Source organism: Callorhinchus milii, unplaced genomic scaffold, assembly GCF_018977255.1.
Source record: "Callorhinchus milii isolate IMCB2004 unplaced genomic scaffold, IMCB_Cmil_1.0 Scaffold3, whole genome shotgun sequence".
Classification (NCBI taxonomy): Eukaryota; Metazoa; Chordata; class Chondrichthyes; order Chimaeriformes; family Callorhinchidae; genus Callorhinchus; species Callorhinchus milii.
In genome coordinates, this window is record NW_024704744.1 from 13,303,697 (window position 1) to 13,329,117 (window position 25,421).

Below are 25,421 nucleotides of genomic sequence, written 5' to 3' on the forward strand. Positions count from 1 at the left end.
CAGAACACCCATCATACCATCCCCCCACTACAACATCAAGCTGTTTTTTTAAATATGTCCAGTCTTCTGGCCTCAACCACCCTTCCTGGTAACCTGTTCCAATGGTTAATTACCCTCTGGGTAAATAAATATATCCTGGATCTCTTTCAGCTTCCTCCTTGGCAAGTTTTATCCCATCCATGAAATATATGTGCCTCCTGTTCTAACCTCCTATGTGCAATAACTTACATTTACCTGTATTATAATAATCCTTGCATTTGATATAGCGCCTTATCACAACTTTGAAATGTCTCATTGTATTGAATAATGTATTGAACTTAATTTGCATGTCAGCTTATGTGCATACTCTAACAAACTCTTGTAAGATCTTTGTTGACTTTTGCTCTTCCAACTTAGTGTAAGATAGTTCAAATTGTAAATGGACTGTTTTAGCAAATTAGTTTGCCCCAAAACAAAATAATCTAAATTTAGGAATTGTCTGGAATTTGATTCCTTTGGTTGCTTGGTGAGGCTTTTCCCTGAAACGTAATGAGTGTGGAATAATAATCATCAAACCAATGAATATACCTAAATTGACTGTTAATATGTGGATGGATTAACCAAAATGTGCAGTATTTAACCAGTGCAAATAAGAAAGATATTGTACTGAATAATTAGAAAAATATTTTAATAAACTGAAAAACTCCTCGAGTCATGGTTGAATTTTGTCAAAATTCTGAAATAAAATCCAATGTTTTCTGTAAAATGTGCATACTTATTGTTTTATTTTTAGTAAGCATTGTGTTGAACAATGTATAGTATTTTCTGTTTTTTAATTGGAGGCTGCAAATCCTTTGATTTGGTTTCCTCTCATCATTAAATTAAATTCCTCATTATCAGGAAGGGAAAATCTGCTAGTGATGATATTTATCTTGCATTGAAAGGAAAAATACTAACCTTGCCACTTGTCTGTCACTTTAATTCTAGTAGGAAAATATGAACATAGGAGAACAGGAGAAGGCCATTCAGCCCATCAAGCGAGATCCATCAATCTATTAGATCTTGGCAATCCCCTATTAAAGAACAAAGGAAGTATGAAAGATGAAATACAGATGTTAACCTGGCTCATTTGATAGTACTCTTACCTCTGAGTCAGAAGGTTATAGGTTCAAGCCCAATGTTGTGACTTTGAGCTCACGGTCTGGACCGGCACTCCAATATAGAGCTCAATACAGGATGCGCTTCTTTGTTGGAGGTGCCATCCTTTGAATGAGCCATTAAATCAAGATCTAGATTGCCTGTTTGGGTGGATGTTAAAAATCCCATGGCATTATTTGAAAAGTGCAGGGAGTTTTCCCGGTGTTATGGCCAACACTCCCCCAAATATGATGTGTCCTTCGCTCATGGCTGTTTATGGAACATTGCTGTGCATAAATTGATTGCCAAGATTGTCTACATGATAGTCACTACTTTACAGCATATCCTTTGCGATGTCTTCCTGATGTGGAAAGTGCTATATCAAATGTCAGGATAATCATTATAAAACATTGTCCCAAAGAGACTCAGTCATTCACCTCATGGCTGTCTGTGGGACATGCAGCAGCTTATTTGCAAACAAGCTGCTACATTCACCTACAATATATAGAGTTACAATACTTTATAGTAAATTCTGTGAAGCGCTTTGAGACATACTCCTGAAGTGAGAGGCGCTACATCAAATGCAAGGATCGTTATTATTAACAAGCACAATCAGATATGACAGCAAGGAGAAAGAAACCAGAAAATAAGTTTAAAAATTGCAGAAAAAAATGCCTCAAACAGCAGAAGTAAACTGGAGTCAGAGAGAAGTAATAAGAAGGGAGAAACTGGATGGAGTAAGAGAATGTGAAACAAGGTTAATGAAATAGACAGTGAGTTATGAAAAATGTATCAAATGTATAAAAAGAATTACAATGTATATTCTTTCAAGGACAAATCAGATGAATTTCTGTTTGAAAGTAATATCTTGGAATACAACATATAGTTTGGGACATGACATGTGCAAGTGACTGCCACCTGGTGGAAGGTGAACTGGTTTTCTCTCACTTAGCAAATTCTTATGTTCTTTTGTATATTAAACACAAATTAGAGTGTGTCTTAACACGTTGAAGGTTAAGACTCTGAGGTCTAACATGCACTTTTGGATTAACATGGGTTAATTACAAAAATCACCAATGGAATTTTTAAAGCAATGAATCCTGAAACACACTGAAAAAATGTGCTCTGAGCATCTGTGCCTGCAAACATTAACAGCAGCTTTATAAATATTCAAGCTAACGACTGAGCAGCGACGCTAATCCTTTTCAATGTCATGAAAACAAGCTTAACTGGTATTGTGTTTAAAATGGAGGAATGAAGGAATTAAAATGTGGGAGCGCACACTGCGGCAAAATGGACCATTGCAAAGAGGCTGCTTCAGCAATACAGAGTAGCATTCAGTGGTGGAGAGTCTCCTGCAAAAAGGGAAACTTGTTTTCCAACTGTACTCTACTGTTGGTCCATGTGTCAGAAGAGGACACAGTAGAGGTCACATTCAGTGTGAATGAGGCCCTATTGAGCTCACTAAGTTCCTTAACAAGATCGAACAGGTTAACCTGGAACAATAGTTTCAGATTTGTCAAAGCAGCAGGTCATGAGGCCAAACAGGTTGATGGTTTTGAAGGGCAATGTCAGCACAGGCACCAGGAGGTTAGTTTTTGGTTAGAGGGCAATTAATGAGTGAGACAGATTATCAAGAGGGCTGATTGAGGCCAGGACACTGGACTTATTTTAAAAAATAACATCTTGGAGTTTTGGCGGGTTGGGCAATAACATAATAATAATAATACTCCTTGCATTCGATATAGCGACTTATCACATCTTCGAGACATCTCAAAGCGCTTCACAGAATATACTGTGAAGTGAATTGACTATATATTTTTGTGGGCGAAATGCGGCAGCCAATTACACACAGCAGTATCCCACAAACAGTCTTAGTTTGAGTGACCAATTTATTATTATTTTTTTTGGAAGGAAATATTACCCCTGGAAAAGCGATCTGCCAATCGACTAACAACCAGATTCCTACTTACTGCTAGGTAAACAGGCGTGTGGAATAAGGAAACTTACCCAATGGGGTGGGTTTCTGGAAAGATGAGATCAAATGGGCTGGAGGGCGTTCTTCATCCAAACATCTCTGCCACGACACAAATAATGTGATAAAAATGCTATTCTCAGTCATTTTCATCACATGTAATTTATTGTTGTATTTATTTTGAGGCTAAATTGCAGCATAACTTAACATGAAAGGTTACAGTTCTAGATGTTGTTATTCATCAAAGTGAATTTAATATACCTCAAATTATTTGCTTTGAAGCAAATGTTTATTTACATTCATTTGGGTGAACATCTACTCAGTGCTGAGTTAGCCATTAATCAATTAATTTAACCTATAACATTGAAACAGCTCAAAATGGTTCACAGATAAAAGCTGTAGAGTGTAAGAGGACCTGGGTTCGATTCCCAGGCAGGGAAAAATCTTAGGCAAGTTTTCTTACTGTACATGCCTCTGTTTACGTAGCATTAAATAGGAACCCGGTTGTTAGTCGATTGGCAGATCGCTTTCCGAGGGATAATAAGCTGTCCAAAAAAAATTTGGTCATTCAATCCACAACTGTTTGTGCGTAATTGACTGCTGCGTTTCCCCCACAAAACACGCAGTCACTACAGTATAAAGCATATTCTATGAAGCTCTTTGAGACATCTCAGCGACATGATAAGACACTATATGAAATGCAAGGATTATTATTATTATTCCCTGTGCTGGGAAATAGACAGCCGACCCAGAGTTCCTGGTCCTGATCCCAATGTTCAGTCTTCATTTAAAGTTTACTTATTTGCCCTGGAAGACTGGAAGGTGCTTGTCTGTGCTTTATCCCATGATTGAAAACACTCACACATGAAGATTGGCTCATTGGGTGAAGTACTGGGGATGGGGGGGGGGGCAGATGTATTCTAGCAAAAATCTTACTTACCTTCATATAAGGAAGGAGAGACAGGTGGGCAAGGGGAGAAAATTGGCACAAAATATAATTAAAATAATATGAGATTCCTCTTCTTAGCAGTGTTATGTGGTTATAAATTGCACTCCTGCTTGCCTGCCCTCTGTGGTCAATGTGACTGTGAAACATACACATATGTACAGTGTAACTGTGTCACGGAACAGGTAGTGTGAGATATGAACTTGCTATGAAAATGAGTCCCTGCTAATTGAGGGTGGGGAAAGGCACTGCAAATAGCTCTGGGACGTCCTCCTGATGTGAAAGGCGCTATATAAATGTAATTTGTTGTTGTTGTTGTTGTTACTAATGACCTCCCATGCAGGTCTCCAAAGGAATTCAAATAGATGTGTGGGATTAACGTTGATTGACATCTAAGTGCAATTGAATAGTTAAATATTCAGCCATTGAGTGGAAAGCAGAAACCACGAGTGAAGCCATGAGGGGACATGCAATGAACATTGAGCAGCTTGTAACTGCACCATGGTATTACAAGGGGTTGCATGAGTTATCAATCTGCGTCCAGGCCTTTACAGAAGGACTATTCATAGGAGGTTTCAAGTTAGTGTGTGCTTAATTCCTGTTTCACGAGACTAATAGACTATAAAATATTTGATGGTTGCCGTTGGAAATCTGATTAAACAGAAGAGAAAGCAGAGCGGAATAAAACAAAATAATATAACAAACACTGGAGCGTCCGGGGAGAAGAAGCAGCAGAAAGTGAGAAAGGAATAGAATCATCTGAAATTGTGTTGCAGTAATAAAAATGTTACTATGGTAACTCTGCCTATATAATTGCAATTAGATATACATGTGCTGTTGAAATTCTATGGTGTGCTAATTTTGACCCTCTTTACTGCATATTTTGAAATACAACAGGAACTTGTTGTATTCAAAGGTCAGAATGGCAAGGACAAAACCATTTGCATGAAACTGATATATACCGAACAGGAATGGCAGAAAATTTCCTTACTCCACACGCCTGACAATAATCGCTCAAGAAATTAACCCAATAATAATTTGGTCACTCAATCCACGACTGTTTATGGGACACTGTTGTGTGCAAATTGGCTGCCGTATTTCGCCCACAAAATATACAGTCAATTCACTTTACAGTGTATTCTGTGAAGCGCTTTGAGCCGTTTTAAGATGTGATAGGGCGCAATATCAAATCCAAGGATTATTATTATTATTTCATTATTATAAAGATTTGATAAAAATAATGAGAGTAAAAAAATACAAAAAGATATGAAAATATTAATAAGAGGACCTATTAAGGTTATTTACTCTGCTCGGGTTCCCACTCAATCACATTATTACAGGAGAGACAGGCCCTCCAATATGCTCAGTGGTTAGAGCACTCCAAAGTGAGTGAGAGACCTGAGTTAACCACTGAGCTACAGGACTCCAGCTCAGTGGTTAGAGCACTCGCTTTGCAAGCGAGACACCTGGGTTCAATTCCAGGCAGGGCGAAACCTTGGGCAAGTTTCCTTACTCCACACGCCTAATAATAATCCCTCCAAAAAACGAAACAATAATAAATTGGTCATTTTCAATCCACGACTGTTTGCGGGACACTGCGGTGCGCAATTGGCTGCCGCGTTTCGCCCACAAAATATACAGTCAATTTACTTTACAGCATATTCTGTGAAACGCTTTGAGACGTCTAGAAGATGTGAAAAGCGCTGCATCAAATGCAAGGATTATTATTATTATTAAAGTTTCTTTATGTTTTGAGGGTTTAAATACATGTTTGATGCTGTTTCTAATAGACATCTCGAATGAATCAAATGTATTTAATAAATTAATCAAATTAATAAATATATAAAATTAATATCAGAAGTGGCTATCAACGAGTACAACTGCGCAAGTAAAATAAGTACATGAGGATGAAACTGTTTGCTTTCAATTGTAAATATGCTAATGTACTTTCCACTTGGTGTGTTTTGCAATGTCCAGGAATTTAGCCAACTACCTTCATGTCAATGGCTATGCGGTTATTGAAGTTTGCTCGGAAGATTTACTGATAAGAGTTGGGCTGTTTAATGGTTTGCACAACATTTGCATTTCAAAGTCAAAGGTTCGACAGGGAAGCTGAAAGCTGATGACTTGGAAGGAGAAGGGAGCTGTGCTAGGTCAGTAAAAGCTCACACACTCAAAATTGGGTGATCTAAACTGAGTGATTGTACTTTGTAAAAAAAAAGGATCTTAAATTAATGCTAAATATAAAATTTTTAAAAGTCTCTACCTTGTTACTTTGAATGTGTCATATGACCTATTTCTCATTTGAAGAGTTTGAGGTTGTTTATTGTGTTGCTTAGAGTTATCTTTACTTAAGATTTTATACTCTCATAAAACAACTATAAAATCCCCACTCATGCTGGGGAAGGGAACTCTGAGAGGAGCAATTCATTGGCCAAGGGTCTAAAGGGTTAATGTGTGAAAGGAATTTTATGTGGTCAGTTAATAGGTGAGCAAATAGTATAAATATTTAATGAAGTACTGTATGGTGAGACGTTTTGAAAGAAAGATATCATTTTCTGTACTAAATAACGAATTGCACTGGCGAGGTAAACACTTTAGTGAGAAATCACACACTATACCACAGCATATATGTTGCTGTTGTACAAATGTCCTTGTGACTGTTGTAGCATTAAGCTACATAGCATTTTACCTGCCTTGTTATTTCTTCTCTCTCCCCCCCACCATTAAAACCAGACAGATGACTAATTTGCTTTTAGGCTTCACTCAAGATGCCTTTTGTATTGTTCACAAGGAGGTGCTAGTAAACAGTCTAGAGCTGACTAGCCTTCTGAAGCTTGGGGTTTACTCAGTTCTCCCTTGAGGGCAAAGCTGAGATCAGGAACTTATGAGTGAAGAATCAGAGGGGTCAACTTGAACCCTATCGCACCATGGATAGAGCATTGCTGCTCCAGTCCACTGAACCACCATCTGGAACTCATTTGGTACTCAAAGCTCTGAGTTTTCTCAGCATTGCTGTAAAATGGGCAAGTTTCCTTACTCCACACGCCTAATAATAATCCCTCCAAAACAAGAACAATAATAAATTGGTCATTTTCAATTAACGACGGTTTGTGGGACATTGCTGTGCGCAATTGGCTGCCGCGTTTCGCCCACAACTATACAGTCAATTCACTTTACAGCATATTCTGTGAAGCGCTTTGAGACATCTGGAAGATGTGAAAAGCGCTATATCAAATGCAAGGATTATTATTATTATTATTAAAAATAAAAAGGTACTGCTTTGTATTTTGTTCCAATAGTTTGCTTCCTCGGTAACCTCCGATCCAAAATACACAGGGTCTAATCACTCAGGAACAAGGGAATAATGGCGGCTCGTCCAGTCACGGAAAATGCAAAGGAGCTTCCAGACTTCATGCAGTTAAATGACCTGGCTTGCCAAACAGCAGGAGGCAAGGTAACAGCATGAGTGGTGCTCATGGAGCTAGCAGGAGCTTTGTCACGCAAGCAAGGACAGAATATCAAATAACACATATTCTATTGGAGCTATACCTCTGAGAATTATATGGGTAAAGTCTGCGTATTTCATAGCACGCCTGGCACACTGGTAGCACTCTTGCCTCTGAGTCAGAATGTTGTGGGTTCAAGCCCCACATTGGGACTTGAAATCACATAGCCTAAGCTGACACTCCAATGCAGCGCTGGGGATGTGTTGCATTGTCGGAGATCCTGCAGAAGAGACGTTAAACCAAGGTCCCATCTGCCTGGTCTGGTGGACGGTAAAGATGCCATGGCACTATTCGAAAGGAGAAGAGAGTTTGTCCCAGTGTTCTGGCTAACAGTCCCCCAAATAAAATTGGTCACTCACTTAATGGCCATTTGTGGAACATTGCTATGTGCAAAATTGGCTTCCATGTTTCGCCCACGGAATGCAGTGTCAATCCATTTTACAATATATCCTGCGAAGTACTTTGAGACATCTTGATAATTATTATAAAACGATTGGAAACGTGTGATAAAATGAATGGGGGCAGTACAAATGTGTCCATCCAGTTCATGAGGGCAAGGAAATCTATATCTTGTTTCAAGCATCTAATCAAATTCATTTTTTAATTTTTCAAAAGAATTTATGGACTGCTTCAATACTTCTGTAGAATTGGTGCTGATCAATGCTGATAGTTTTGCTGATTCAATTATTTTACACAGTGGTGAAAATAATAATCCTTGCATTTAATATAGCGCCTTATCACATCTCAATGCACTTCACAGTTTAGACTGCAAAGTGAATTGACTAAACATTTTGTGAGATGTCGAGAAGATGTGAAAAAACGCTATATCAAATGCAAGGATTATTATAATTGAAGAACATGAGAGTTAAAGTCATGCAGGATTATATTTTATTTAATATTTTGTATTTGGGATTGTCCAGGCTGTTTTGTTTTTAGTCCTTCACATTCTTATGTTCCTATGTGCTGTAAAGCTTTCTCATTTATTTTTTGTCTTTAGGTCCTGTTTGCTACAGATGATTGGTTTGCTTCTGCGGAAAATTTGTTGAAGGTGGGTCGACTGCTTGTTAAACATCAAGTTTATCCATTTAGTTTTTAAATTTGTTTGGAAATGATAAACAATTAATTTTTTGGTAGATAATTTGAAGATGCAATTTATCCCCTGCCATTAAGCAATATTGTACTCAAAGACAGGTGGTGAGAAGTGAGTTACTGTCTGTACAAGAACAACTTGCATTTATATAGCACCTTTCACATAGGATAAGGTCTCGGTATGTTTTATACTGATGGGCTTGGATGCCAGGCAAGGTAATACGATACTATACAAAATTACATTTGTTTGGCGCATTTCACATTGGGAGGATGTCCCAAGGCGTTGGACAGTCAGGGATTTAGACCCGAGCTGGAGGTTTGCACTCTTTGAATATGAGAGTCTGGAAATTATTTTTCAGAGAGAAGCAGCACAATGGAAAGCAAACGCTTTTACTGAGTTTGGCAAATGGATGGATGGCTGGGAAACCAGGAGGAAACGAATTCCAGGTGCGCTTATTGGATAGCTGGATGACTGACGAGTGATTATTCTTGTGGGGAGAGGTAAGCAGGGTTTCTTTAAGGCTGAGCTGGTTCCAAGATGGCAATGGAATATCCGTAGGAGTTTTTCCTTTGTAGCCGTCTTGGTAGTCTGTTTCCTGACCATGATGGTCAGCAATACTCCAAGGCAGGCTTATAACAAACCAGCCAGCTTGGAGACTAGTGTCTGAGAACAGCTATCGTTCCCATGTGGCTCCTGTTAACCCTGGATGTCAGACCTCTAATAGGTAGGATGTTTTAGCTAGACAAACAGCTGGAGGTTTATCATATATTGCTTGCAATGACAAACATTGCAGTTTAGGTGTTGAATTACAGCAGCACACCACAAAAGTCTGGGATCCCTAAACCTTGCCCAATCTGTGCTTAAATAGTTTCTAGAATTAGGTAAGCAGGGTGTGTCTTCCAGAAAGAGAAGTCACATTCATTTCCAAACAAAGACCAACAACAGCAGCAGCATTTCCATACAGAGTTGGCTTACAATGTGGAATTCTCAGTCTCATTTGCAAACTCTTAAACATGGCAACGGGTGTCCACAGATGTCAACTGGCTGAGCAAAAATATCCATTACCCTCAACCTCCAGCGTGCCTGGGGACCAGTGTATAATTAGCACATTGTTTGGTTGCTTTTTTTCAACAACGTGTGAACCAGCACTATCCATTTTAACTAACACACAACAGATCCTAATTTTCACCTCAATATATAAAAAAATGGAACGTCTCCAAATGCTTCACTCTTGTGTGGCTAAATAGTCTCCTTGATGGGCTAGAGCCTAGACCTTGTGTATTGTTAATTTGTGGCTGTTTAACCTAGGTCATGACTGGTGTGTTATCCAGCTCGGCGTGCCTGGAGTCATTCATGGATTTGACGTTGATACTTCTTATTTTACTGGCAATTATGCTCCTCGCATATCGATCCAAGCTGCGTGCCTAGATCCGGGTGAGTGGACAAAGAGTAGGCAGGCATTCAACAACTAAGACAAAATGACCAATTTATCTGCAAGATTGCTGGCCAGTACACCCAGAGAAATTCCATTCTTTTTTGGTTATTCATGTCTTGGCTGTTAGTGGGAAATTGCTGTGTGCAAATCAGCTGTGGCATTTGCCCACAAAACATACAGTTATTGCACTTTACATTATATCCTGTGACATGCTTTGAGATGTCCCTCTGACGTGAAAGGTGCTGTACCAAATGGGTTATTTATTTATTATTAATTATTTATTTAATCATTTGCTTAATCTTTTATTTATTTAGTCATTTATTTATTTGTTTACTGTTTATGTATTATTTATTTATCTATTTATGTATCTATTTAGTTATCTATTTAGTTATCTATTTATTCATTTACCTACAAATCTATTTATTTATTGATCATTTGTAAATTATGCTGCATTCCTCTGTAGCAGCTCATCCAATATGACATTACATTGGTATTTTGATGGACAGATAATCTTCTCAAAGCCTCTGAGATACAATGCCAGGGCCTTGAATTGGCTGCCAGAAAAAAAAGTGGGGTTGAGGGGAATATAGGTTGACTGTGAACACATTGTGCAAACCTTTTAGTGGATTCCATATTTACGTATGATCTTGCAAGCCATTCTTCCTGATGTGAAGTGAAACAATGTGCGTCTAATACTTTTCATTGACCAGATGAGGTTCCCAACGTACCTCCAAGAGGAGATAAAACAGGAACAGCTGCTTTGGAAGAGGAGTTTAAGGCTATCAACAAGGTTTGCCATAGCATAATTGTTCTTCTCCTTGAGAATATATCTTAGATTTTTTAAAAAAAATATTTATTTATAAATATATTTAGCACAATAGAAATCCAAAACAAACACAAGATCTTCTGTTTACAATTTTTTCCCCTTTTCGCCCGATGCAAAAATCATATCACTGAGTGATTGTCAATTGGCTGGTAGTTTTGCAGACAATTAGAGGATCATTCCTCAGGATTATTCTCACAAGGTCACATCAATGAAGAGCTGCCTGAAAATTCTTAGCCTTAAGGCTATTGTTTTCCGATTTAAAAGTTGGTGCATTTAGAAAATTCTTAAATTCAGTCTTAATATATGCATTTTTTTCATGAGTTTAATAAGGCTCAACCAAACTTAATTATGCATGCACGTAGAAGCGGGGAATCAGGAGGGCTGGGGGCTCATGTGAAATATAAATACTGATGCAGACTAGTTGGGCTGAACAGTATGCTTCCGTGCTGTAGGTTTGCATGTGAACCGATATTCCATGAATTGACAATCTGGATACAGCAACTTCCATGGCTACTGGTGCCAGCTTCAGACACAGCCATTATGATGATGATTGAGAGGGGAATAACTATTGATCCTTTGATAGCATTTATCAATAATGTGCTAATTATCACTGATGACAATTAACAGACAACACCCCACAATTTGTATCCCAATATAATACCATGTTTGAATTGTTTCTTATTTACTGTATCTTCTGTGGCAGCTGAAGTCAAACCTCTGGACTGAACTGGTTCCTATGACAGTCCTACAGCCAGGCTACATTGACACTCATCACAATTATTTACCGGTTCAATTGCTTGAGCGATGGACGCACATAAGACTTAACATGTACCCAGGTAAACATTACAATTTTACAAACATGGAATACTGATTGCAATATAATATTAATTATATTATATGTGGGGTGAGAGGCTATAGGCTACGTCTCGACTACGTGATAAGGCGCTCTATCAAATGCAAGGATTATTATTATGGTTATGAGGAGAGATTGGAGAAGCTGGCCCTGTCTTATTGGAGCAAAGATGGTTGGGGGAGCACCTTATAGAGGTACACAAGATTATGAGGGGTTTTGACAGAGTTAATAGGGAGAAATTATTTCCATTGAAAGGGGAATTAGTAACTAATGGACATAGTTATAAGATAGCCACAAGAAAAGCAAAAGGAGAATTTAGGAGGAAATTTTCACACAAGAATTTAGGAGGAAATTGTTGGGATATGGATCGCCCTGCTGAGTTGACTGCTGGAGATGGAATCTATTTAGCTTTCAAGCGGGAAGTAGACAGGCTGTGAGCCAGTGAGGACTCAATGGGCTGAATGGTCTCCTTCTGTGTGATAAATTTCTATGTTTCTGTACACACACATAAAAAATACTGCATAAAGCAAATTAGTATTACCTACAGACTTCAAGTGCTAGAAAATATTCAATGCTACCGGATTCTTTATACATCAGAGATTTGAGAGGGTTTGGAGTGCACTGATGTGTTATCCCAAAGTTTGTGAGGAGGCAGATTTGTATTAGAATTAGAATCTGCTCATGTGAAGGAAAAAAAGAATTAGACTTTGCTCATGTGAAGGAAAAAAAGTATAGAGATGGATGGACCGAATGATTTGTTCCTGTTCTGTAACATTCTGTGATGAAGTTGATTTAACGTGAAGAGTGTATAAAGTTCATGCTCCTCTTAATCTTTCTTCAGATGGTGGGATTGCACGATTTAGGGTTTATGGTGTCGGTCACAGGGACTGGTCAGCTGTTTCACAGGACCAGACAGTGGATCTCGCAGCAATGGTCAATGGAGGTGTTTGTGTGGGATACAGCAATGCTCATTTTGGTCATCCCAAGAACATGTTAGGTACCTCTACGTTAATATTCAATCTTGATATTGGATTATAAAGTGTTGTGCTATTTAGTTATTTTAAAGAAAGGAATATTTAATATTTCCTCATAAGGATATGTTTTATATTGAAATGATTATAAAATGATTATTTAAATTATTATATGAAATCAATTTGTTAATGCAGTTAGTGAGACCTCTCTCCGGGACAACTCAAATATGATCTGCTTCCGAACTATAGTTCCTGTGGATTGGTGGGACTTTTTATGTGATTTTTTATCAAGAAATACTGCAAATTAGACCCCAATATGGAATAGTAAAGCCTCCAACATACACTTCACCCATGATCCAGGAAAACACAGATGAGTGTTTAAACTTTAAAGTAACAGTTTGGGCAGTGTAGCTACTTTTACATTCTTAAATGTTGGTGGTAAAATGCAATCAATAATCACAGTGATTCTACCACTAACAATGCTGAAATAGTGTGTATATTAAATGTAAATATTCACTTTGAAATACATATAATAATATGTAAACTGAATGCAAACCCAATGTTTAGGATGGATTAATATCACCAAAACGTCATTTGTTGTATTTTCAACAGTTTCCAGAGAATTTTACTAACGGTGTGTATCAAAAACAGTAAATAGCGTTTACAGATCAATGTAACTTGAAATATTAGTTAGGTTTCCCTCTTCCCTCCATAACCTTTACAGTAAATGCAATTTAAATAATCTATGATATGATGGAAGTTCTTTCTTACTACTTTAACATTCATAATTTTGATTTTATTATTTTAACAATTTAAATACTTGCTTGTCTCTGAAGGCATTGGGAGATCGAATGTGATGTCTGATGGATGGGAAACTGCCAGAAGATTGGACAGACCAGCAGTATTAAAGGTAGGTAACCATTCGTCCAACTAATGATGCTGCGAATGCAGATGACGCTCCTTCATATAAATATTGAATTAATTGCTGCTTATTCTGACATCAGAAACATGACCTCAGCTATTTGCGTATTATCTTTCCAGGTGGATGATCATGGTGTTTTACAGGTTCCTGGTTGTGAATGGGCTGTTTTTAGGCTTGGACATCCTGGAGTAATAACTCGTGTTGAGATCGACACATGTCAATTCAAAGGTACAGTGCTGAAGCAAAAAAGAAATTATTGGCAGAGAAAGAAAAAAACTGTACAACAGTCAGTCAGACCTCAAATTTCACCTCCTCATAGCCTGTAAGTCCATTTTGTCTTGAGATTGTGCAGAATTAAAGAAAGTTCTTAAATTCAGTCTTGATTTGTAAATTGACTTTCTGTCCACGCTAAGGCTGAATTGAAAGATTTTCCACAGTTCTGTGTCCTCTTCAATTTTAAGACAATTTGGTATTAAATGTTAAGACTAGGTGGAATTTCAAGCCTTGTGTATTACACTATTTGTATCATGCTGCAACTTCCACTGTAGTTAATGAATCATTTGGAGAATGTGGATACTGTCAATGTTGAAGCAAAACAAATTTTCTGGAAAATTATTATTTCCTCTGTAAATTCACATTATTCCAATGTAGAGTTTCAATGTGGACATTCCAGCCCTCCCAAAGATTTCCCTTGTTGTTTGGGCTTTTTGTTTGGTTGAGTACTGGAGTATTTGACTTGGAGCAAGAAGCTATTCATTTTACGCCTTTTAAAATATTTCCTCAACAGAAAGAAAAATATGGCTGCCATTGCTGGTGTGATCAACCAATGTGAAAATTTTAAGACCATAATATACATTATATTGGCATGAAGTAGTTGGAGGGTATAAACTTGACTCATATCTGTAATGTTTTACTGTGGCTGCTAGATTCGCCATGGCTGTAAGTTTCATCTGAAATGGCAGCACTTGAGATCCTAGCATAGGTTTACACTGCTGAGCAGTTCTGGAGGAATGTTGGACTGTTAAGGAATCTATCCATTCAATTTGATATTAACCAACATGCCATCTGTCTATTCAGATCTAAATGTTAAAGATCGCACACTATTCAATAAGAGAAGGCAATTTTACCTGGTGTGCTAAGTCGCCAATCCTAAAATTAATTTAAGATAATACTTGCATTTGGTATAGTACCTCATTACATCAAAACCGCTTCACTTAGTTTTTACCATAGACTGCATAGTGCATTCCACCATTAACAGTGTGCAATGCCTCCAACTATTAACGTACACCACGTATGCCACGAATCTTTTTAATAATAATAATCCTTGCATTTGATGCAGCATCTTATCACATCATTGTAATGTGCTTCACAGGATATTTTGTGGGTGAAATGCGGTAGCCAATCTTGCACAGCAGTGTCCCACAAACAGTCGTGGATTGAGTGACCAAATTATTATTATTTTTTAGAGTAATTATTAGCCGAGAAAAGCGATCTGCCAATCGACTAACAACTGGCTTCCTACATGTTTTTGTATTTCTAGGCAGCAAATTGCGGCAATGTGACTTCACTCTCATTGCCTATTATTATTCTCTTATTATTGTAGATGGATCCTAAAGCCCACAGTTTGTGGCAGTGTAAGTAGTGCCAAGCTTATGGCTGCAGTGTTTGCATTGTAGAGTACTCTTGGCTACAAGAGTGAACAAAATATGAAAGCAACTTGTTCTTAATCCTTTTTGTTACCAGGTAATTTTCCAGATAACTGCAAAATTGAAGCATGTGCCATGATTCCTGAAGAGGAGATGGAAAGCGTTCGACTCAATTGGGAAAATGATCAGGATTTGAAATGGAAATTACTTCTGCCGGTTACTAAGGTATAAAGTAACATTTTAGGGCTCCTGTGAAATGTTACTGTATTTTAATAAAACCTCTTACATAACAGAGATTATGATGTTTTAGGGGGAGATAGATAACTACTTGGGAAGTAACAGGGATTAAGTGATATGGAGAAATGGTCTGTCAATAATAAAATGTCAGAACTTTATTATTTAAATAAATGCAGAACAGTTTACTGCCCCTTTAATGAGATTGTTGCTTTACAAATTGTCTGGTATTGTTACATATTCATCTATTTTCTGGTTAAAACACGATTGTCTCTCTGGGGTTAATGGATGGGTTGACCTATTTTCCCAAGAATCGGGTTTTGACACAATTGTTGCTAGGGTTTCACTTATTTCATGATTGATTGACTGAGATAGCAATGTCAGAGCTTTCAAAAGTTTTTGTCTTGCCCCCTGGCTGGAGAGTTGCTATTGTTATTGCAGTTAGTGATTGCAGAACCTTCAAATGAGAAATAGGCCTCCTGGGATTTACAAAGATCCTTAGTTAAAATTTAAAGAATAACTCCTCACTTGTAATTGAGAAAACAGGAGCTAAACAAGTAGCATTCACTTTTGGATAAATTGTGTGCATCATTTTTTATTTTGCGCAGATTACCCAGAACTGTAAGTGAATTTATAAATTATTTTGAGTTAAATGTCTTTATGTTTAGCGAACTTTTCTCACAGACATGAGTTGCTTTACTACAGCAGCTGATGGTTCATATTCTCAAACATGGCAAGTCACTTTTGCTAACAGTTTTTTTTCATTATTTTTGGTCGGCTGGGTTTCTGAGACATGCGGAGATCATCACTATGCTGAAGAGTATCCACATATGTATGCCACCTAAACATGGAACTTTCCCTGTGTCTGGAACAGAATGCACACTCTCGACCTAAAGGGATGCACTCTGTTCACCTAAATTCAGAGAGTGTTAGATGCAGTTTGGTGAGAGACGAGGCTTGGAGATTCGTGAGTGCATTTTTGGGTGCTGGTGGAGTTTAAGCAGCTAAAATCAAATGGCTTGTCATTGCGAGCACTGTCTGGCAAGCTTCCTGCTTCTTGTCCAGTTACCAATTAGGTCAATTAGGGCTTTGGTTTGCAGTGGATGATCATATCCTGAATGCTGGAAATAGTAATTTTTTGTTCCCTCTTTATGATAAATATTCTCATTATAAAAACACATTCAAGAGATCACAACGGTGTATGGTTAACCCTAATTATAAATGTCTCTTGTGGCCTTTTTCCCCTTCTCCACCCCCGCCCCGCACCCCCACCCTCACCTACACAAAACATGTTCTTGAATGTCAGTGTCCCTTTAAATAATGCAATCCTATAATAATGACTCCATGTTTTCCTTTTCAATTTCAGCTACATCCACATCTGCAGCATTTCTTTGAAGGCAGTGCCATCAAAATGAGCGAGACCATAACTCACGTGCGTCTAATCATGGCCCCAGATGGAGGGATCAGTAGGATGAGGCTGACAGGGCACCCAAGCACCCTGCCTACTGTAAACCAGTGAGGAGCAGCTCTTCAAATCAACCCCCAACCCCCTATCCAAGGCTCTCAGTTACACCAATTAAATCTATTCAATCTTTCCATCTTCTGGACTACTCCATGTTATAGAAATTTGTTGTACAATCATACAATCATAGAATCTTACAGCAAAAAAGAAGACCATTTGGCCCATTGTGCCCGTGCCGGTGCTTTGAATGAGCTACCAACTCGTTCCACACCCCCGCTCTTACCCCATAGCCCTGCAAATTTATCTTTTTTAAGTATTATGAAGCATAAATTTCTTGTGTTCTAATGAGGATGGAATATATATTATTAAGGTATTAGGGTATATCATTACTAGAATATATAATAATAATATTAATCCTTGCATTCGATATAGCACTTCTAGACATCTCGAGACAATACACGGAACATACTGTAAAGTGAATTGACTGTACTTTTTGTGGGCAAAATATGAAAAAGATAATAATCCTTTGAGACGTGTCGAAGACATGATAAGGCACTATATCAAATGTAAGGATTATTATTATATAAAATTATTTACTATGAAAGTTGTTATTGATTTTTTTCTAAAATTTGAGGGACGTAACCTATAATTCGATACGTCTGACTGTATAGCGGAACATAACTAAGTGATGGGCAAATACCTGCAGGGATGAATCGATACAGGAAATTGCATGACCTAATAAAGATGCATTAGTAATAGTAGTAATTATATGCTGTGAAAATCCTATTCTGGACTTACCCGAGCATGTGGCAAGTCTGATCTAGAGATGCTATAACCTGTATGTTACTTTTTCACTTTAACAAAACAATGTATGGGTGCTCTCACTGGCTGGTTTTAATGAATTAAAATGAAAATGTTCAGAATTGATGGATTCTGAAAATTATGTCCTTCATCTGTTTATTACAGCTAACCTCAGTGCTTTTTTTGTTCTCTTGGCAGCTGGTAATAATAACACTTATAATAATAATCCTTGCATTTGATAAAGAGCCTTATCACGTCTTCGAGACAACAACAACAAATGACATTTGTATAGCGCATTTCACGTCAGGACACGTCTCAAAGCACTTCACAGAATATACTGTAAAGTGAATTGACTGTATATTTTATGAGCGAAACCAGCAGCCAATTGTGCACAGCAGCATCCCACAAACAGTCGTGGATTGAGTGACAAATTGTTATTTTTAAAAAAATGTTATGCAAGGATTATTACCTCCGGAAAAGCAATGCAACCATTGACTAACAACTGGGTTCCTACTTACTGCTAGGTAAACAGGGCCATGTGGAATAAGGAAACTTGTCTAATGTTTCGCCTTGCCCGGGAATCAAACCCAGGTCCTCTCAGTTGCGGTGCAAGTGCTCAAACATATACGCTACAGAACTCCACAAAATTGTAGAGTAATGGATTACTCTATAACCTTGCTATTACTTGTTCACCTTTACTACCTGCATATCAGGGAGTAAATGTGGACAAATAGCAGAAAGATTGCCATTTAGTGTTCGTAATTGTATATTTTTAGCTGGATAAATTTCAGCAGCAACCGAATACACACGCCGGGGTTCAAACCCTTGGCTCTTGCCAACCTGCTTCTTGTACTTAGATTAGGTGAGCAGGGTGCATCCCTCCTGGGAGAAAGTGCGCATGCCATTGCAGACAAAAGGAAATTGCCATGCATATGTAGTAGTTTGCTTTGGATGCAATTAAGCATGGCTGACCTCTGGCTGACCAAAACATACCCCTGCATATTGTATTGCAATGCCACAGTTTTAATGATACATTGAGATATGTGTCCAGGGGTTTCTGATGGCACCAGTCTAGAATTTATGGCAAATGCTGGCAGATAGAGTGAGGGCTGTAAGCTTGACTGAATGGTAAATAGGGCTGGGATGGTGCCAAATAATAATAATAATAATAATAATCCTTGTATTTGATAGAGCGCCTTGTCACATATTCGAGACGTCTCAAAGTGCTTCACAGAATATACTGTAAAGTTAATTGACTATATATTATCGGCGAAACTCAGCAGCCAATTGTACACAGCAGTGACCCACAAACAGTCTTGGTTTGAGTGACCAAATTATTATTATTATATGTTAATAACATATCTTTGTTGCAATTTTCACAAAAAATGATTTTGACACACAACTGGAGTTCACTGTCTCGTGCTTGAGGGAGAAAAACTAATCAGTGTAAATGCAACAGTCTGAGAAAGAGGTAAAAAAAATGTGAAAGATTTAAGAAAGCCGCTGTCTGTTTCTGTATGCAGCAACCAGCTCTCTTACTACTTAAGTAGGTGTCAATAACTGCAATCTGTCATCAGCTCATCTCTAGAGTCATTAAAAGTGGCTCTACATCCTGAACACTTGTGAAGGGAGGATGGGGAGACATGATAGATTCATAGGAAAAATAATTTTCTCATCTCACCAGAATACTAACCCTACAGCATCATTACAATACCGCATTAAGTTCTTTTTTTAAATGAATCTAGTGTCTTGGTCTCTATCACCCTTACTGATAACTGTTCAAGCTGTTGACTGCCCTGTGTGTTAAAAACAAATACTTCCTTCTTTCTGTCCCCAAATTGAAATTGTGCCCTTTTGTGCTCCTGCCTTTTGGTATATCTAGAAGTGCTCTTCTGTGTCATTCACTTTATCCCATCAAGCTCTATTGAGCTATGCCTCAGAGCGCAAGTAGTTGAATATAATGGGATGAAAATTGCAATTATTCATTGACTTAATAGACACGTTATTGAAACACTACAATTTCCAGTCGATTACTACACAATGGCTGTGATTGTGAATTGCTCCCTTATTATAATAATAATAATCTTTACATCTGATATAGAGCCTTCCACATCAGGAGGATGCCTCAAAGTGCATCAAAGGATTTACTGTAAAATGTCGTGACTATATATTTTGTAGGCTAACATACCAGCTAATTTTGCGCACAGCGATGTCCCACAAATAGCCATGAAGTGAATGACCAATTTTTTATGAGGAATTGTTGCCTAGGATACCATTAACGTTCACTAGGAAAGACAATGGGACCTTGATTTATAACAACACAATGCAGATTTACATTTATATATCGATTTTTACATTGAGACGGCGTCCCAAAGTGCCTAACGTTCAACATCTCTGAGACTTAGCTTGGGTTCTTTCTGAGCCAGGTAAGTGAGTAGATATTGTGCAACATTTATTCAGTGCACTTTTGACTTGAGCGAAAGAGAAATCCAATTTGGAAGTCTTTGTAAATCTGCAAAACAGATGTGGTGTTTGTCATTGGTTTTGATGAGCAGCAGAGACTGTGTAGAACTTGGATGAAAGGCACACCCATAAAGATAGCAGAGATGTCACTCTCCCTAATAAGTTTCAACCAGGACTGACACATTTTCCCTCAATTTGAGTATTTTAACCAGAACAAGTATTTTAGCAAAATTGTTGTGTGAAACCCCATACATTTCCTTTCTTATGTACTTCAACTACAATAATCTGGAATGGTGGAAATTACTTTCCCAGGGATTCTGAAATAACCTTCAGTTTGAACCTTAAATAATGGATTGCAAAACATAACGGCTGAATTAGGTGGATGTTCGTAGTGGAAAAAATACTTCAGCATTTATGTGGTGCTATTATTGTTCATCTAAAAATCATAGAAACCATAAGGGGCAGTCAGCATAGATTTAAAAGCAATATGTTCTGCCTCACTTAACCGCTGGAATTCTTTGAGGAGGTAAGTAAATCTAGTGGAAGAGAGCTTTCACACAATACACATGAATTTTCAGAAGAGACACAAACTTGAAGCTCAGACACGGTGGACTGCTATTCATTGACAAAGGTGGGAAAGTAAAAAGGTTGGTATGTGCTTATCAATAGTTCGCTGAGATTAACTAAGTAGTATTGTATAAGGTTCTTGCCAAGAAAGTTAATCGTGGTCTAGGATGTATCCTTAGGGCATTTATTCTGCAAGTATGATACGCTTTATAACTCATTGGCCAGATAAGAGGAAAAAGCACATCAGACCTGAAAACCCAGTTATGAGGATACACTGATAGAATTGGGTTAGTCTGTGAAAAAGACTTGGCAGGAGATTATTTGAAGTACTTTGAGAAGTCCTCCTGACGTGAAAGGCACTTTATAAATGTAAGTTGTATTGTATTATTCGGGTCTCTGTATTGTTGGATAAAACAGATACAAGCAACTTATTTTATTTGCCTGGGAAAATGAGCCACTGCTATGTCAGGTCAGACCCAGGAATTGATTACAGATCAGAACTTGGGATTGATTTCCAGGATTTCTACAGCTCTTATCTCCACATCACCTGAATATCTTAGGAATGGATGGAACCTGTAATAGTGTAACACTAGCTTGTACATGAACAGAGTTTCAGTAAAGGTTATGAATGTGGTTATCAGTAGATTTGTTTTCAGACAGAGATGGAGGGATTACTTTAAACAAAGAGTACTGCCCAAGACTTTGTATTTCCTTTAATGTCCTTGGAAAGGATATGGATGGATGCTGGCTCTGTGAGTACTTGTGGTGTCTTGTAGCTCAGTGGTTGGAGCACTCACCTTGCAAGTGAGAGACCTGGGAACGATTCCTGGCCGGGCGAAACATTGGGCAAGTTTCCTTACTCCACATGCCTCTGTTTACCTAGCAGTAAGTAGGAACCCGGTTGTTAGTCGATTGGTAGATCACTTTTCCGGGGGTAATAATTCCTTCAAAAAAAATTGGTCACCCAATCCATGACTGTTTGGGGGACACTGCTGTGTGCAATTGGCTGCTGCGTTTCGCCCACAAAATATACAGTCAATTCACTTTACAATATATTCTGTGAAGTGCTTTGAGACGTCTAGAAAACGTGATGAGGCGCTATTTCTAATGCAAGGATTATTATTATTATTAGATTAATATACTGCTGCTAGCTTCTCCTACATGACTAATATTACAAGACTTATCACTTATATTACTGTTGGTAATTGAGCACTTACAGTACTTAACCCTACTCCACAACATTCATGTAATATTAAAAATAACCCTAATTGACCAGTGCCAGCTTGACTAACACCTCATTTAACTTTCCCTTTGTGGCCGATGGCAACCCTATCACTGGTGACTGACAAAATAAATGAGACCATGGGAGGATTTTATTACCCTGTCCTGTGGTGGCTTCAGTTTCAGCTTGTGGCTGGAAGGAAATGTCTTTCTGCCCCTCAATGCATACTGAGCTTGAATCCTGCACAGAATCGACACGGCAGCAAAGTAAATGGAGTGTTGGTGCGTGCAGCATTAGTTTGTGCCACTCTCCAACCCTCTGGTGCCAATTATAAATATACTATAAACATTCCATTTATTATGGCTGTTTGTGGGACACTGCTGTGCGCAACTGGCTGCCGCGTTTCACCCACAAAAAAACAGTCAATCTACTTAATAATATATCCTGTGAAGCTATTTGAGATGTCTCATGGATGTGATAAGGCGCCATATCAAATGCAAGGATTATTCTTCTTCTTATTATTATTATTATTAGATGGGGGTAGCACATGGGGAATAAGACCGGAATTGAGCTATTTGCTTCTAGGATTGATTGTGCTGATTGATAGTGGAAGAAGTAATGTCCTCTGCTTATTAATGGCACCATGTCAAGTTAGCTTTATAGCATTGTTAGATGGTCTGGCTAGTTTCACTGATTTGTAACTGCACAATAAAACACTGCCTACAAGCACGCACAACACTCCACTCACTGGGATCCAAATGCTGTTGACCTTTATAATGTCATTGAAGAGCTGACTCTCCTGTTGGCTCTTTGGGAAGGTGAAATATAATTTGTTGTTGTTGTTGGTGTAATATAAAGGTGGTTGAGCAGATTGCTTGGGAGCTTTTTAAATTTTAAGTACGTTTTAAAAATCTTCACATTGCCTCATCACTTTTTACCAAAACTTGGGATTGCATTTGGATCAGTAATCTTAAAGGTTGATGTAAGTGTGTAAGCTTGGCTTACTTGGAAGCACTCTCACTTCTAGGTCAGAAGCTTAAGGGTTGAAGCACCATATCAGGAATTGAGCTCATAGCCTAGGCTGACACTCTGGTAGAATACTGCAATAGCTCCTTGTTATCAGAGGTACTGTCATTTTGGAGAGACATTAAAGGCTTGTTCAAGTGGACATTGAAACATAATTGAAAACGATAAGGGAGTTTCTCACAGTGTCCTGACCTACAAACCTTCTTATAAAATGATCAAGGTTGTTTGTGGGAGCGTTGTGGAACAAAATGGCTGCTGTCTTTGCATACAAAACCAGTCATTACACTTGACAGTAAAGTGTATGATGACACAATAAGATACTATATAAAAAATGTAAGCTTTTTCTTTCAGGTTCCTCTGCCTCAGCATAATGGTTTTACCCAAGAATTTCTCAGTTCCTTAGCTACTCCCAGTCACTACATTTGGCTGATATTATTTGCTTCCCCTGCATGGGGCTCAGTGTGAGGGTTCCAGCGCTTGCTGGGTCGGTTCTGTGGGTTTTCTACTGAGGGGATTCTAAAAGTAGCTGATTTGGCAACATAATCAGCATTGTGGTTGCCTTATTTATTGACTGCAGATGGGCTGCTAACTGGAACAACGGTTTATAGTTCAATTCTAATAATTCACAAGAAACTAAAAAGTCTGTCCTTCCACAGATGCACAGCAGACATCAGTGGTGGTTGCATTTTTGTGGGGTCGCCTACTCTGGGTCATAGTTTCTGAAGGGCAGTCAGACGTTTGGATCTGATATCCTGATATCACTATCATCTTTCCAGGCAGTTCAGGCCACACTGACCAGTTGGTCCATTGGATCCAATGCATTTAATCAGAGCTTGGTCTCAGAAAAGACAAATGCACTTACAAACTACACAGTTACTATAACATGGAAAGCAACTAAGTATAATGAATATAGGACAAATCTAACTAAACTTTGGGACATGACATGTGCATGTGACTGCCAAAATGGTGGAAGGCGAACTGGATGGACCTTAGTTTTGCCTATGTTCTTATGTTCCAACAACAACAACTTGCACTTATATTGCGCCCTCCATGCAGGGTAGCGTCTCAGAGTGCTTAACAGTGGCAGAGCCTGACTCCAAGTCGGTGGGGCGGGGGAGGGGGGGAGGTGGCTGTAAGCACCGTCGAAAAGGAAGGAAGATCTTCACGTGGAACTTGAAAAGGAGAAGAGAGGGGACAAGGTGGAGGGATTGAGGGAGAGTGTTTCAAAGTTTTGGGGCGTAGTGGTTGAAAGTGTGAGGGATGAGCAGGAGGCCGATGCCAGTCGAGTGGAGGTGCCGGGTGGTAGATTGGGGATTGAGGAGGTCGGCGAGGTAGGGAGGTGCCAGAGAGTGAAGGGATTTGAACACAAGGGTGAGGACTCACACAAGTGCGAGGCGATCCATTCGGTGATGGAGAGCCAGTGGAGCATGGCCAGAACTGGTGAGATGTTCCTATAACTAAGTATAATGAATAGTCACTAAACACTGCAATAAATCATGTGAAGCACTTTGCGACAATTTAACTGTACAATAAGGTGCTACGTTAAATGCGAGGATTATGATTATGTAATATTATTACTATTAATCTTAGGTCAGCACAAACTATTCTGTGGGCCAGGTGATCCATTGCAGGCTGTTAAAGTGTTCTTCTTATTAACCAGTTATTGAAGAGCATTGAAAAAGGTTCTGCAGACAGCTGCAGACTAGGTGTTCCAGCCTTCCTACCTGAAGGACAAAGTGTGGTGGTGGCACCAAAGATGGGAAAAGGGAAAAAAAGTGTTAAAATAACTACCGGTAGGAGGTGTTATTGCAGCTGATTAAACACAGCACAAACCAGCTCTCAAACACAACATATTTCATGGAGTACTCTTGACAATGACAGCATGAGTTTTACTTTGTTCCTCTACGTATGCCATTATGCATCTCACAGCTCTTTATCAGGCAATTGTGACCTCAAGGTTGTTCCTTTTTCTAACATGGGTTCTTGGGCAATTTCAGAGTTATAAATCATGATCATTTACCTGTAGCACACCATGTCTCTTATTCTCTCTGCCATCACCTGGCAGTGAGCAACAGTAACAGGATCCAAAAGCTATTTCACACCCGCTAACTTCACAATGAATTTGGGCTTGGCAAAATTGTACAAATCATGTACCCACCTTTTAATCATGCGTTACACATTGTGCCTCAGCTCACAATGTACCTTTAAGAGGTTGAGAGCCATGCAAAACAGACACCACCTCTTGCATTCAGTAAACCTAGCAATATACCTTAGAGATGTGTGTGAAATGGCTGAACCTTGGCAAGTGTGGTATAGAATGACAGCACATAAAGGAGAGCAATGGAAAGAGACAATTG

General features: G+C 38.5%; 2 protein-coding genes across 4 annotated transcripts in view; both read left to right on the top strand.

Annotated features, from left to right (window-relative positions):
• Positions 1 to 6,109: 6,109 nt before the first annotated feature.
• Positions 6,110 to 17,908, top strand: allc (allantoicase). Of its 2 annotated transcripts, none has more exons than XM_007904737.2 (12): positions 6,110 to 6,190; positions 7,377 to 7,494; positions 8,544 to 8,594; positions 8,995 to 9,082; positions 9,945 to 10,070; positions 10,782 to 10,861; positions 11,601 to 11,733; positions 12,592 to 12,747; positions 13,558 to 13,631; positions 13,763 to 13,871; positions 15,387 to 15,514; positions 16,890 to 17,908. In XM_007904737.2, exons 2-12 carry the CDS (start codon positions 7,405 to 7,407, stop codon positions 17,040 to 17,042), a joined length of 1,188 nt encoding a protein of 395 aa, XP_007902928.1. In that variant the 5' UTR covers positions 6,110 to 6,190; positions 7,377 to 7,404; the 3' UTR covers positions 17,043 to 17,908. The 2 variants fall into 2 exon arrangements, with proteins under 2 accessions (XP_007902928.1, XP_007902927.1); XM_007904736.2 differs by having other exon boundaries at positions 6,112 to 6,190; positions 7,340 to 7,494.
• Positions 17,909 to 20,851: 2,943 nt separating this feature from the next.
• Positions 20,852 to 25,421, top strand: part of LOC103185972 (doublecortin domain-containing protein 2) — a 76,361-nt gene continuing 71,791 nt past the window's right edge. Inside the window, exon 1 of one of the 2 annotated variants that reach the window (XM_007904742.2) lies at positions 20,852 to 20,896. The gene's annotated coding sequence lies outside the window, so the exon portion shown is untranslated. The remainder of the gene's footprint in view (positions 20,897 to 25,421) is intronic. The other variant, XM_007904744.2, reaches the window with a different exon arrangement.